A 16,062-nucleotide genomic window follows, 5' to 3' on the forward strand; every position below is an offset into this window, starting at 1 on the left:
ATAATAGTACCTACCTTACAGATTTGTTGTCAGGATTAAATGAGTTATATGTGTGAAGTGCCCAGCACCTAACTAAGTGCTAGTATGTTTGCCCTCATTGTCATCATCATTATTACTGGCACTTAGAACCATTCCATTTAAACATAATGATTCTGAGACTTTTATATGTTTTTCCAGACTTATATGTTAGATGTTGGTCCTCTTTAAAATTTCTTGCCTTTAAAGACTTTGCCTAACCCATTTGCTCCCATAGATCCTTGCTCCTTGAGTTTTAATTTAACTGGTCTGAGCTAGCAAGGGAGAATATTTTTTTGCTTCCTATGGAATATTTTAATAAATACACACTGTATGTGTGTGCTTGTAATTTTAACAATTCACAGTAGTAGATTTAGATTGGGAAAGACTACCCTATGTTATACAAGTTCTTTTATAGCTATATATAATTATGGATCTAATTCTTTTTAAAAATAATGTTAATCTTAAGATAATTATCGGAGCATTTTAATTACACTAAATATATTTTGATATTACAGCTACAGTATTGATTAACTGAGCTTCTGTGAATTGACAGTAAAAGGACCATATGGTTGATAAAATATATTTGCTACTTTGTGAAGCAGTGAGAACTCATGATGTTTGGAAAATATCTCTCTTCTTTCACTTCAGCCACCTATCCGTTATTAAGGATAAGGGAATGGAGCAGCAGCACAAACATATCTCATTCCTCACTCTTTAACCACAGCAACCATTGGCCAACTAACTAACACACAATGTAAGAAAATTTGATGGTTCGGAAACTTCTCATGGTTTGTTCAAGATCAGTGATTTTTCTGTAGGAGATTTCATAAATTGAGGAGTGTCTGTGCCAATTTAATATTTCAGAAGAATGAATGATTTCGGTTTACCAGAAGGCCAAGGGTTATCTGATTATAAGAAAAGTGGCTATTTGTGAATAATATAATATTGGATTTCTTTTTTTTCCCTCTACTCATGATTGGTCTCTTCAAAAGTTCATATGCATATTTAAATATAAACATGCAAACACAAATACATGCATATCTATCCATTCAGATAGGCTATATTTTTTTCAATAATATTCTTTTATTAAACCTTAGTAAAATTAAAATGTGTAGTGCTTCCACATTGTTTGTTTTTATGTCTTTATTGGAAAACATCAGTGTTATTGTCTTAGTAGAAATGTTGAGAATTCATAAATTGTAATTCTACTTTCCTACTGATGCAAGAGAAAACATCTTATAAACATTATTTTTATAGGCTGGCATGTATGAAGCAGTTAATGAGGTTTATAAAGTACTTATTCCTATTCATGAAGCTAATCGAGATGCAAAGAAATTATCCACGATTCATGGTAAACTTCAAGAAGCATTCAGCAAAATTGTTCATCAGGTAATGATTCTAATTTCTGGTTTCAGTATAAATGGAGAAAACTGCCTGAAAACATTAGTATTGCTTTATACTGGTGTCAGACTAGAGCCCATGAAAAGACCATTTTAATCAGTTTACAAATGAGCAATGTCAAAATGATGATTCATAGCCAAAGCAAGATTCATTAACAAAAACTGAATTTACCTAATGTAGGTTATGATTATTATATGCTTTCCATATAGCCTTTTTTTTTTTTGGTTGAACTTTTAAAAATTATTTCTAGTAAAGAAATTTTTTTAAATGATGTATCTGTTTCACAGTATAGGTTATAATTATGAATCTGATTTTTAAATTGATTTCTATTCAAGTTAATTTTTTATTGAATGACATAAACATTTAATAAACTCGTAATATTTTTAATTAATTCAACTGGACTTTAACTGTTTTCTTAGTTGTTTGCATTTGATCATCCTTTGATATACTTCTAATGTGAAAAAATATTGAGTGAAAATTTTTAAATGGTCATCTTTTTTATTTCATTATAATACTATTATCTCAGTACCTGATCTTGGCAGTTCATTATGGAGTCCACATATTATCACCAAAATTAAAATCAAATTAAACTTAATTTTAAAATGAAGTAAGCTACCAGTAATTGGTTTCCCAGAAACTAAATCCTTGGCTCCATTGAAATACTTTGAAATATCCTGTTGAGCCTCTTCCTTCTCCACTTTTCTGATCCCTTTCCCTTACTATTATCTCCTACTGCCATCGTCTAAGAAGGAGGTAGCGCTCTATCCACTTAGGTATTCAGTACCAGTACTACTTTGTTGTCTGTCAACTTTACCTCCTCTTTATTGCCACAGGCTAAGCATGTTCTGTATCAGTTTATATATCCTGGAAAACTTCAACAGTCTTAAAATAGGGCTGCTGTACTGTTAAGCCAGAATTTTATTGTCATCTACTTAAATATTGAAGTTGCAAAAGATTTATTAGGTTTCATGATCATAACTGGTAGGTCTTTTTATAATAATTTGTACATTTACTGTCAAAGGGGCTTCATTCTATCCTCTAGAGGCTAGAATGCAAATAGCAAATTATAGATGTCAGGTCTGGAACATCTAGAGCTACTAGTTTCCAAAAAACTTTCATTCACTTCTGTTAATGGCATTTGAGCAAAATTGCAATTTGTATTCCAACTTAACCTGAGTTGCTCAGTGAAGTGTGGTTTACCTTAGTTAGAAATCGAATTTAGAAACTGAAATGGAATAGTTATCTGGCTCTCTTTCCCCAAAAATTTATTAAAATTTTTAAAAGGTGAAAATTTAATTACTAGGATTTGAACAAGTAACTTATAAAATTATTGCAGTTCTTAAATAAAGAATATTGTTTTAAAGTATCTGGTGCCTTCTGTTAATGGAGAGTAATTTATTTGGTATATGGTGCTTACACTACTGAACCTCCTCTGCCCTTTTTTTTTATGACCTGCCCTTTTTTACTTTTTATTATACAGAGTACTGGCTGGGAGGTAGGTAATGTTTTAGTTAGTTAAAGACTAATAGTTTGATTTGATCAGATTTCTTATGCCAATGCTTTGCCCATATGTGCTAGCTGTGGGCATTCTGTTGCTGTCTGCTATCAACTGAATTCATTAACCAAAGAAATTTTGTTAAAATAATGTAAGTTATTTTAAGAAATTTATTATTAAGAGGTTGTAGGCAGTGCATGGAAATCGATATGTTACACTAATGAGATTCTTTGGTAAATGAGCCACTTTATCATCACTTTAGTTTGTTTTTATCCTTTGAAGCATTTTCTTTCATCAACATTTACACGCTTTCTTTTTTTTAACCATGTTGTTTCACCTCATTTTACAGAGGTCGATTTATGTGTTATTGCTCAGAGGTGCACATAGAAAATACTGTATTTCATCTAATCTAAGGTGGCCCCAATTGTAAGATATACCATTATTTTATGTAACTCTAAAAGAGAAAATTAAAAAACAGACATGTGTGTTAAACCAGAATATCCTGTCAGCTGAAAGATGAATACCAGTTACAGAGATAATAATTTTGTGGACAAAAACATACATCTTAGAATTGATGAAATACAGTAATTGTTGGTTTGATCTTGCATTACTTCACTGTAACTATAAGCACTGCTGAGGAAAGAAATTCACTTTTGGTCATTTAAATTTAGTTGGAAGGAAGGGATGAAGCACTTGAGACTTGAAATTTAACTTGTCTTCATAATTCTGACAGTTTTTCATGTATTAGGATTTAATGAAGTCCGTGTGTGCTTTCTTTTATGCAGTAGTTAGGCTCCTGAAAAGTTGTATATAATAACAATCTTACTTGAAAAATGCCAGGAAGAATTGTTTCATTGTTTCAAATCTTCAGGTAAAGGAAAGTATTCTATAAAACATACCTGAGTTTATTTTGATAAGGTAAAGCAAGGTACTGTTAACTCAGGTTTTTTTTAACACTTGGCATATTTGTAAAGTTGTCTGCTTTGCCTGTCACTTTGCAGTCAGGTTTATAATGACTTAACAGCTTAGACGTTCTCTGGTTTTCACTGCAATTCTTGTTTGGGGACCCAAACAAAATATTTAGGCATAAATATAACTACTGGGTTTTCTTTCATTTCTAAATTAGCACTCACCTTTTGCTTTTTTTCAGATGAAGCCAGTACTTTTATATCTATCTTAATTCTCTAAATTAAATGTATATGATCTTGTTAATACCTGAGTACTCATTTCTGCAGCTTAATTAAGACATGTGTAAAGAGACTTGGCCATGTTTATCTATGAATCATAAAATTCCGTATGGATTTCCTGACATAAAATAGAATTAGCTAAAAATTAGGCATAAAAGAATATATTGAAACCTCTGAGCAGTTTGTTACTAGTCTGCTTGATGCTAAATCGACCCCTGAAAGGTATAATTTTCACTGGTTATGATATTAATATTATTCCATCATGTTTATTGCATGGTAAAAACTGCACAGACTTTATTTTCTTTTTTATCTTCTTGTCACTTACTTTTACTGGTCCTTTAGCTTTGTAGCTTCTAAATTTGTTGCATGTTTGTTTTTTATGTTTGTTTGTTTTTTGCTTTTTCTTTGTAAAATTTCAATGGATGCTTAAAAATGTGTTTGCTACCATTTGCTGCTTATTTGTTTTGAAATTTCCCTAATTAAAATACTTTCTGTTTTCTCTTCTCTTGCCCCTGGTTGCTGACCCTACTCCCTACTTTTACTATTGTCTATTGTGGTAAGTTCCTACCTTGTGGATAATTTTTTTTTTTGATTCTGTAAAATCTCCAGAAATTTCATTTTATCTGAAAGCTATGCCAGCTAATTTCCTAGATCTCACAGAACTCTTACTGATTGAAATACAGTGAGGATAATTTATGCATTATGAAGAGGCTCTTTGAATTGATAACTCACTTCCTGACTTACCATAAAAGCCTTTTGAAGCAATGTGTTTCATTTTTCATTGTGCTTCTTGATTTTGTACAAATGACTTGAGTTGGCAAAGCTTTTTAGCGAGCTGTATATGGGTGTATGTAAAAGATAACTCTAAATTTTGATAGTTAGCCATTTGGTAACATATTATCCTTGCAAAATATATAAAAGGTCATGAACTCTTCTTGAATCATAGTGGCTGTTATCTGCTCTGCCAATTTCAGTTCCTTAATAGCTGTTTAGTGTTCACTTTTATTTTCTCTTTTCTTAAAAGACCTCTTCTTTTTCTTGAAATAGTGGGAAATGAAGTTCATATTAATCATTTGTTTCTTATGACTACATTTTTAATTATTTTTAGGGAAAACAAAATGTTATTGAGTTTCTATATGGAAGTTTTTGTAATCATTTCATATTTTATGAGTATGTGTATGTTTTCTTTAAAAAGATTCATTTATCAAATAGTGATTTATATCAAGATGTAGACTAATTTGAGTTTTGATATGTCCTAAGAATCAATCTCCAAACATTGATAACATAGACACATGACACTTTTTTCCATATTGTAAGAGAAATCCACTACCCTAATAGGTGTATCTTGTAGTCTTTGGAAAGGCTAGAGTAGATATGCTTAACCTTGTTAAGCTTGGTTAATCTTAACTCTTTACTGGGTAATTAAAGAAATGTAGGGTACCCTAATTTTTGAGATTGAAGTCATGCAAAGTAACAATATCTTTTCTATAATCAATGGGCTGGATGAACATGAATTTGAACCAGTATTTTACTTTATGTATGCTCGGAAATACAGGCCGTATGTCTGGCTCAGTGGCTTCTGTTGAATTTTTATATACTTTAATCCACACTCTAGCTGAATGAAATAAAATAACTCATTCATGTAAAGAAAGATTGAACAAAATTAGGAATAGTAAATTACAATGGAGGGAATAAAAACTCCGAAATGCAGGTGTGTTGGTTTGAAACTGTTATGTACCCCAGAAAAGCCATGTTCCTAATCCAGTCTTGTGGGGGCAGACCTATCATAGTGTGGGACCTTTTGATTAGGTTGTTTCCATGGAGATGCGACCTTGCCCCTTCAAGGTGGGTCATAATCTACTTACGGGTGTCCTTTAAGATGGAGACATTTTGGAGAAAACAGACAGATGCTTGGAGAGCCAATACAGAGTACAGAGAGACACAGATGTTTGATGCTGCTGAGCAGATAGATGAAATCCAGAGAAGATAAAAAAAAGAAAAAGGACCCACAGATCCTTAGCAAGAAATAGCCACTGGATCCAGCCAGCACAACAAGCAAACTCACCACCCTCCCCCTGTCTACATGGGACATGACTCCCAAGGGTGTGGACCTTCCTGGCAGCGTGGGACAGAAATCCCAGAATGAGCTGAGACTCAGCATCAAGGGATTGAGAAAACTTTCTCGACCAAAAGGGGGAAGAATGAAGTGAGACAAAGTGTCAATGGCTGAGAGATTCCAAACAGAGTCGAGAGGTTATCCTGTCGGTTACTCTTACGCATTAGATAGATATCACCTTGTTATTCAAGGCATAGTGGAGAGGCTGGAGGGAACTGCCTGAAAATGTAGAACTGTGTTCCAATAGCCATGTTTCTTGAGGATGATTGAATAATGATATAGCTTTCCAATGTGACTGTGTGATTGTGAAAACCTTGTGTCTGATGCTCCTTTTATCTACCATGTCAGCAAACGAGTAGAACATATGAAATAAAAATAAGTTATGGGGGAACAAATGTTAAAATAAATTTAGTTTGAAATACTAGTGATAAATGAAAGCGAGGGGTAAGGAGTATGGTATGTATAATCTTTTTTTTCTGTTATTGTTTTATTTCTTCTTTGGTTGTCTTTTTATTTCTTTTTCTGAATTGATGCAAATATTCTAAGAAATTATATGCAAATATGTGATGATATTGAGAATTACTGAATATATATGTAGAACGGAATTATATGTTAATGTTTTTGTTCTTAATTTTTTTTAATTAATAAATAAATTTAAAAAAAAAGAAATAGCCACTGGAATCAGAAGTTGAAAGGAACAAACAAGGAGCAAGAATTTGAAGATGCCAGCCACATGCCTTCCCAACGGACAAAGGTGATCCACCTGTCAGCTGCCTTTCCTCCAAGAAGATATCCTCTTATTGGTGCCTTAATTTGGATATTTTCATGGCCTTGGAATTGTAACTTGTAGCTTAATAAATCCCCTTTATAAAAGCCAGTTCATTTCTGGTGTATTGCATTCCAGCAGCAATAACAAACCAAAATGGATTTTGGTACCAGGGATGGGATGCTGCAGTTTGCAAATACCAAAAATGCTGAAATGTCTTTTTAAATAGATAAGGGGAAGATTCTGAAAGAATGGTAATATGATTGATAGAAAAGGCTCTGACCTGAATTACTTTGAAGAAGCTGTTGGTAGAAGTAGAGATCTAAAGCTTCTTCCAGTAAGGCCTTAGACAGAAATGATGAATGTATCATTGTAAACTGGAAAAAAAGGCAATCTTTGTTTTACAGTTGCAGAGAATTTGGCAAAATTGAGTCCTCGTGTTAGATGGAAGGTAAGGTAATGAGCTTGTATATCTAGCTGAGAAAATTTCCAAACTGAATGTAGAAAATGCAGCCTGGTTTCTCCTTGCAGCTTACAGTGAAATGAGGCAGAAAAGGGATAAGCTGGAACTAAACTCTTGGATACAAAGAAACAAGAAATTGATAGTCTAGAAAATTCTAGGCTTCCAGAAAATGAGACCCCAGAAGTTAGTGCCCCACCTGAATATTTACTCAAACATGGAACCAGTCAGGCATTCCAACACAACCCAGGAATGGAGATGAAGTTTTCCAGAAGGATTTGTGAAAAGTTCTATTGTCTGATGGTTGTGATCCTTGTATACTGCATGGGAAACTGATAAGTTTGTTGCAAGCACTGTATGAACGGAACCATGCCCAATCTGGACAGAAAGGAACAGAAAATGGGACAGAGAAAGAAAAATGACTTCGAAGGCAGAACCATGGACGCTAACGTCTGGAGCCAAGAAATCTCAAGCCAGGAAAGCAGACCCATCTATCCATTTGGAAAGGGTGAGTTTGCCCTTGGGGCAGAACGCAGGTCTTACTACTCTATGTTCAGGAAGTTTTTCCACCTTAGACCTCAGAGAGGTTGGAGAATATTCCCTGAGTATTGGGGAGAGTCTGGCTACCACCCCACTATTCTGAATGTGTTGAGTGTGTGACTGGGAGATGGCAGAGAGTCCAGGTGTGACCCAGATGTTTTTGTTTTGGGTTTTTAAAATATTTTTATTGAGATATCTTCATACACATACAGTCCATCCAAAGTATGCAATCAGTGGCTCACAATGTCATCACATAGTTGTGTGTTCATCACCATGATCATTTTTAGAACATTTGCATCACTCCAGAAAAAAGAAGTAAAAAGAGAAAAGAAAAAACTCATACATCCCATACCCCTTACCCCTCCCTTTCATTGACCACTGGTATTTCGATCTGCCAATTTTTTTTTTACCCTTTATCTCACCCCTGTTATTTATTTATTATCCTTATTTTTTTTCACTCCTCTGTCCATACCGTGGATAAAAGGAGCATCAGACACAAGGTTTTCACAATCACACAGACACATTGTAAAAGCTATACAGTTATACAGCTGTCTTGAAGAATCAAGGCTACTGGAACACAGTTCAACAATTTCAGGAACTTCCCTTAGCCACTCTAATATACCATAAACTAAAAAAGGCTATCTGTATAATGTATAAAAATAACCTCGAGGATAACCTCTCGGTGCCATTTGAAATCTCTCAACCACTGAAACTTTATTTCGTCTCAATTCTCTCGTCCCCCTTGTGGTTAAGAAGACTTTCTCAATCTCATGATCCTGAGTCCTAGCACATCCTAAGAGACCTGTCCCACATTGCCAAGGAGATTTATACCCCTGGGAGTCATGTCCCATGTAGAAGGGGTGGAGGGGAGTGAGTTCACCTGCCAAATTGGCTTAGAGAGAGAGGCCACATCTGAGCAACAAAAGAGGTTCTTTGGGGATGGACTCTTAGGGATAATTATAAGTAGGCTTAACTTCTCCTTTGCAGGAATTAGTTTCATAGGAACTAACCCCAAGATTGAGGACTCAACCTATTGAATTCGTTGTCCCCACTGCTTGCAAGAATATCAGGAATTCCCCAGATGGGGGAGTTTAATATTTCCTCCTTTCTCCCAGGCCCCCAAGGGGGACTTTGCAAATACTTTTTTTATTCTGATCTTAAATTACTCTGGGATAGGAGTCGGGGCATCACTAATGTACAAACCAATCAGATCTCAAGCCCTATTCAAGATTCCATGTAATTATGGTATTCAAATAAACTGACCATGCAAGTTAAATTAGATAATGTGCTACCCAAAATAGAATTTTGGACCAAATAGACATCTCTCCTTTTGACCTCACATCAAAGTTGAAAAAGTTTTAAAATGTGGACCCTGTCATCCTTTACCCTATATTTTGATCCACCATAATCTCATCCAGATCAGCTTCATTCATATCTCTAGTCAAAGTCTGATCACTTTTTCAGTTTTTTTAACAGTTGCTTTATGGGGTAAAGCTGAATTTCATAGCTTCAGTGCTCTAACTCTGAGTCTCAGGTGTCACATTTATATACCTGAAGTTTCAGGAAGCAACCAGGTTATACACAAGTAGTTCAGTATCTCAGACTTTAGAAATAACAGTTAAATTGTTGAATATGTGGCTGCTGTAAGAGCCTACAACCTAGGATCCTTTACAATAGCCCCCAACCTGCTAACCCATGCTCTTGACTGCAGTCTCCGAGTTTGTGTATTATACTTAGTCCATAGGAGTGAGGCATGATAATATTTGTCTTTCTGTTCCTGAAATTTCATTCAACATACTGTCCTCAAGGTTCATTCACCTAGTTGCATACTTCACAACATCATTCCTTCTTGCAGCCCCTCAATAGTTCATTGTATGTATACACCATAGATCCGCTTCCATTCCTCAGTCATTGTGCCCGTACGCAACCTCCATCCACTGTGAATCAAAACACTGCCACCATAAATATCAGTATGCAAATGTCCATTCCTGTCCCCAATCAGTTCCTCCAGGTTTATACCTAGTAACAGGTTGCAGGACCATATTAGCAACCCAACCCTAGCTTCCTGTGAAACTACCACACTACCCTCTAGAGGGCTGCACTTCTCAGCTTACCTACCAACAATAAATAAGTACATCTCTTTCTCCATATTTTCTCTAGTACTTGTTTCTCTCTGTTCATTTTTAAACAGTTTTATTCACATGTCATACAATCCAATCTAAGTAAATAACCATGCCTTTAACCACCATAATCTGTATGAAGACATTTCCTTTTATTCCATCTGAATCCATACCCTTCCACCTTATCCTTTGCCTGTTGACGTTTGGTTTTGGCATAATGCCTTTGTTAAATTCAGAAGAAGCATATTACAATATTATTGTTGACTATAGACCCAGCCTGCATTGATTGTATTTTTTTCCAGTACACAGTCCCATCCTCGGCATCCTGCAATGTTGACATTCCTTTATTCTCCCTCATGCAAAAATGTCTCCATCATTGTAGATTCAATCACCATCCATGTCTACTCTAGACATTCCTAAGTTACACAGTCTCAGTCCCTATCATCTGTCTTTCCTTCTGGTGTCATTTATGCCCCCAGCCCTTCTCCCTCAACCATACTCACATTCAGCTTCATTCAGTGTACTTTTATTATTGTGCTGCCAACAGATAGTGTTGTTCTATCCATTTCTAAATTTTTACAAGTCCAATAACCCAGATGTTTGAGGAGGGTAGGACCGAGAACAAGGTGATGTCCCCAATGCTTGGATATGTTAAAATCCTCATCCTAATGTTTGGAGAGAGAAAGTCTGCTGTATAAACCCTTGGAAAGGGTGCGACTAGGGCTTTCTGAAGCCCCAAGGAGAAAGCATTCTATAAATGACTCTCAGACTTTGAAATCTAATGGAATATGCCCTGCAGATTTTCAGAATTGTTTGGGTCTGGTGACCCCTGTTTTCCTTTCAGTTTTTCCCGTTGGAAATCGAAATGTTTATCCTATGATTGTACCTCCTTTGAATATTGGCAGCACATAACTTGTTCTGTGTTTCACAGGTCCACAGCCAGAAGAGAATTTTTGCTTTAGGACAGACCATGTTTGTGACTAACTTGATGAAATTTTGTATTGTTTCTGACTTTGTATTATTTCTGACTTTGCATTTGTATTGTTACTGAAATGGTTCAATGGTTTGTGATATTGTAATGGAATGATTGTATTTTGTATTTGGAAAGAACATGTCTTTTGGGGATCCAGAGGGGGGAATGTGCTTGTTTGAGACTGTTACATACCCCAGAAAAGCCATGCTCATCTAATCTTTTTGTGGGGGCAGACCTATGGCTGCCTTTCCTCTGAGAAGATATCCTTTTGTTGGTGCCTTAATTTGAACATTTTCATGGCCTTAGAATTGTAACTTGTAACTTAATAAATGCTCTTTATAAAAGCCAATCCAGTTCTGTATATTGGATTCTGACAGCATTAGCAAACTGAAACAGTGGGGAAAAAAATTCCCGAGAGGGAAAAACATAATCAAAACAAGTGTTTTGAGTTAGCTGAGTAGACAGATGTGGCACTCTAAAGAAGAAATTAGACCATTGTAGGTATGAAAAATCCACAAGTCTTTACCTCAGGAAGGCGAAGTTAGATCTAAAGAAATCTAAGGAAAACAGTGAGAAGAATCTTATCATCTCTTGGAGGAGATACTTTCTGATATTTGGTGACTCCCATGACTTAGCACCTGGTGAGACATGCCATACCAATGATTATCTTCTACCGCTTATGCCAGTTTTAAAGAGAAAATGAAAGATATAATTTACTATGTTAGATGATATTAAATATCTTTTTGCTTTTGGGGCTGGGATCTGTAAGGGTCAAAATTGAACTTTTGATAAAAAGTGAAGTAGGATATATATTAGAAGAGTATGTTTGGTAAGTTAACAACCCATCTGATCTTAATGCTGGAGTACATAGGAAGAAAATGTAAGTGTGCAAAAACAATTATAGTAGAAAATAATGCTGTAATACAGAGGAAGACAAAATATAGAGAAGGAAGCAATTCTCAAGAATTCTCAGGGAAAACTTCAAAGAAGTGGAAAATGGTTCAGGGATCATTCTAATGTCCTGTTTGTAAAGAGAGTATGGGGAATATATAGCTTAATTAAGAAATTGGGCTCAGCTGTCATGATATCAGGGTTTAACTCCTAGCTCCACCACTTACTTAACATTGAGACCTTGGGCAAGTTACTTTTCCTCATCTGTAAAAAGGCAATAAAAATAATGATAAGTTAAAGGGTTGTGGTAAGAATGGACATAATGCATATGAGTAGTTAGCCAGTGTCTGGCACATTGTAAGTACTCAGAAAAAAATGTTGGAGATCATTATTTTTGTTGTTGTTGCTATGATGATTATTATTATCATCATTATTATAATTTATCTTACTTGAAATCATAACACAATTTGGTTAATAAAATCTGAGGTGTTTTTTCCAAAACTAGGATCTATGTCTATAATGGACCAATAAAAGTGTGTGTGTTCTTTAAGGGGGATAGATCTAATTAGAAGGAAAATGAAATTACTGGTGGTGCTTATATGCCTATATGGAAATAAGTTAAATTGAGGGAAGCGTAGTGGGAAACATTTGAGTGATGATAAAAGAAGTTGTAGAAGAAATCTCATTGTGGAAATGTACAATTAACCCAACAGAATTTTTCTTACTAAATAAAGATAACAAAACTAAATGTAAGTTATATTTGTCATAAATGACTTTAACCATTTAGACCCATGCTATATGAGTTTGCTTGTCTGGGATACAATTTTATCACTCAGAAGATTGTGGAAGCAATAAGTAGTATTAGTAAGGAAGGCTAAGCTGGAATATGGAGGCAATGGAAAGTTTAGAATGAATTCATAACAGTAAAAGATGGCAATGCTAGAAAAACAGGCTAGAATACCGGAAAACGTTTTTGCTCTTGTTTTTTTAATTTAAAGGTAAAAACGGTATCATTCTGTGGTTCAAAATAAAGATGAAGTGATGATTTTCCTGAAGGGGAAGTTATGATTATGCTTTCATGAACTGATAGAGCCAGTAGTTTGACACTAGAGAATTCTTTCTCAGTTGAAAATAAATATACTCAGATTCTTTGCCTTTTTACTTCTCTAGCCTTATCCTTTGTTGTTCCTTCCCCTTTTTAGTACACATAAAAATTTTAATCCCATTAATTTCAAACTGTTTCCTGTTCTCTCCTTTGGTCACTCTGCTCTAGCCACAGTGGCCCCCTGCCTGTTCCTCACAGTAGGCAAGCGCCTGCCTTTGGGGCCTTTGCTCTGTTTCCTCTACCTAGAATGCCCTTCCCCCAGAGATGAAAAACTCTCTTCCTTCAAGTATTTGCTCAAATGTCACCTTCTGATGAGATCTACCCCTTTTTTACCCTCTTTTAAGTTGCTATCCTCACCAAGCCCTCCTGATCTTCCTTACCTTTTTCTTTCTTCCCAAGTGCTTTGTATCCTCCAACATACTAAATAATTTACTTATATTTTTGCTCATTGTCTTTTATGCCTACCAGAGTGTAAAGTCCTAAGAGGGCAAGTGTCTTTGTCTGTTTTGTTCACTAAGTAATCACAAATGTCTAGAGAAGTTTACTGACACGTAGAAGGCACTCGGTAAATATTTGTTGAATGGATGAATGAGTACTTTCTCTTATATACATTCATGTTTCATGACTTTATATCTTGCTTATATTTTTTCCTTCTGCTGGAATGTGCTTTTCTTCCCTCCCTTGTACACTTAGCCAATTCTTTTGAGTGGTAGAACACTATTTATGTGTCACCTCTTTTTGTGACCTGACTCTAATTGGATTTTTCCTTTGATAATATATACTGTTCTTTACATATGTATGTAAAAAAAAATCACATATTTGTACATAATGATATAGCACATTCCTTTTGTATTATAATTACTCAAATACATGTCTGATTCTCCTGAGTTCTTGATAGCAAGAACTAAATATTACTTTATTTTCCTATTATTGAGGATGAACTGTGGCTTCGCATAGTAAGTACTCAGTAATGTTTTTTCTTTGAACTGAATGTTGGTCTGAGAAAGTATATAAAACTTAAAATGGCTACTTAGTAACGAGTTCAATTTTAAACTGCATTAATAAAATTTACTGTCCAGATCCAGGGAAGCCATGAGCCTCCTCATGGTTTCACTAATCTGCTCACATCGGCAGTGTTATGTCTGCTTCTGGAATATCACACTTTAAAAAGACTACATTGACTAATAAAATGCAAACGGGATAGTAATTCCTGTCATATGGGGGTTAATTGAGAACTGGAAAATTTAGCTAAGGGAAACATATCCTAATAAATGTCTTCAAATATTTAAAGGGTCAAAGTATTAAAAAATTAGCAATATATACTGCTGTGCTTTAAATTGGAAACCTTTGAGAAGATTACACCATAATAATATTTAATACTGGCTATTTTAAGAAGTAGGAATGTGTATGTATATATTTGTGTGTCATGTTTTGAAAATAACAATCACAAAAACTAAGTAATTTTCTCAAATGTTTTTATATTTTCCATTCAGTGCTTTTATTCCTTAATTATCTCAAATTTTATTATAATATCCCATTGACTTGTTTCTGGTTTTAATCAGAATTTGGTTGAATTTATTTAATCCATCTAAAGAGATTGTATTTACTATGGAAATCAATTAATTTTATGTCTCTTAAATTTTAAGATAAAATAAATGCAGAAAAATGTTATTTTTTTAAAAATTAGAAAACGCACATTTCTTCAACTCCAAATACATTTTTCTTTAAAATTTTATCTTTACCTAACAAAAATATGGGTTTTTAAAAACAAAAATCACTGTACTTTTTTTTTTTGCTCTTTCAGACTGTTAAATTAAGAATCATTTGGCTTACTTATCTATACCATTTGTGACATATTTACATAATCTTTACCTTTCCAGTAAGAACTGAATACTGGAAAAAATAAGTATTAAGCAAATTTAGGCTGAAAGAGAATTCAGAGATATGTAAATCCTTGTATGTGGATAGGAGCTCCCACAAAGTCCTTCTGAAATAGTTTTGTATCTGAATTGTAAGAACTGAATAGAATGCTTCCAAATATTTAAATATTTATCTTTATTGAAGGCACTTGTTTTCAAATTCTCTATGTGAAAGTTAAAGTACCCTTAGTGAGCTTTTTACTTGAAATGAATGTGTGGGTGGCTTTTGGGCTTTAGAATAACCAGTTTATCTCAAACAAAATTATTTTTAATTCATATGTATTTTTCCTTTATTTCATTTTTAGTTTCTTTCCCCCTCATTAATATTTTTATCAGTGGAATGATATACATTTTAGATCTTTATGGTTCAGTGCTTTGTTAATTCTAGATATTTATGATTACCTAATGTATGCTTGGCTCCTGACTTTTGTGATTGCTTTTAATGCATGTAAAGATACTATATAAGAGCTTAGGGTAACTAAAAAAATATATTAATATTTTAAAATTTAACTTTATTTACTATGCTCTAATTTCGGGACATTTAAGACATATTCCATGTTATACCAACATCTTTTCTTGCATTAAGGAAAATAATTTATCTCAGTTGTATGGATTTAAAGCATAGACCATTGTAATTTAGTCACTTAGTACAAATCCTGAAAAACATACTGTATGTCATTTAGTCATGTGGTATAAGCCTTCACACATAATGTTGCTTGTTAGAAATAATGAAAAATGAAAGATTATTTACTTTTGTTTTTGACCTTCATTAAATTGTAATTTTGAGTTAAAACTTCTTGTAATGTTTTGGAAATTTTATACTATAGCATAATGTTTTTTTTTAAAAAAAAAGACTTTGAATTAAAGTTTCTTCATTTTCCTATATACAGGATGGTAAGCGGATGTTTGGTACCTACTTTCGTGTTGGTTTTTATGGAACCAAGTTCGGGGATTTGGATGAACAAGAATTTGTTTACAAGGAACCTGCAATAACCAAACTTGCAGAGATATCTCACAGATTGGAGGTGAATGCTGTGGTGGTTCATAAAATGCATCCTTAATACATATTCT

At 34.2% G+C, this 16,062-nt stretch overlaps 1 protein-coding gene across 6 annotated transcripts in view; it reads left to right on the forward strand.

Moving 5' to 3' along the window:
* Window positions 1-16,062, forward strand: part of DOCK7 (dedicator of cytokinesis 7) — a 444,028-nt gene that overhangs the window by 374,980 nt on the left and 52,986 nt on the right. For 3 of the 6 annotated variants that reach the window (XM_077149435.1, XM_077149437.1, XM_077149439.1), the window contains 3 exons: window positions 1,276-1,407; window positions 2,900-2,914; window positions 15,882-16,016. In XM_077149435.1, the coding sequence (XP_077005550.1) occupies window positions 1,276-1,407; window positions 2,900-2,914; window positions 15,882-16,016 (282 nt within the window). Of the gene's footprint in view, window positions 1-1,275; window positions 1,408-2,899; window positions 2,915-4,662; window positions 7,856-15,881; window positions 16,017-16,062 lie in introns of those variants that run through there. The other 3 variants (XM_077149436.1, XM_077149438.1, XM_077149440.1) reach the window with 2 other exon arrangements.

The sequence above is a fragment of the Tamandua tetradactyla genome, chromosome 2 (assembly GCF_023851605.1).
Source record: "Tamandua tetradactyla isolate mTamTet1 chromosome 2, mTamTet1.pri, whole genome shotgun sequence".
Taxonomy (NCBI): domain Eukaryota; kingdom Metazoa; phylum Chordata; class Mammalia; order Pilosa; family Myrmecophagidae; genus Tamandua; species Tamandua tetradactyla.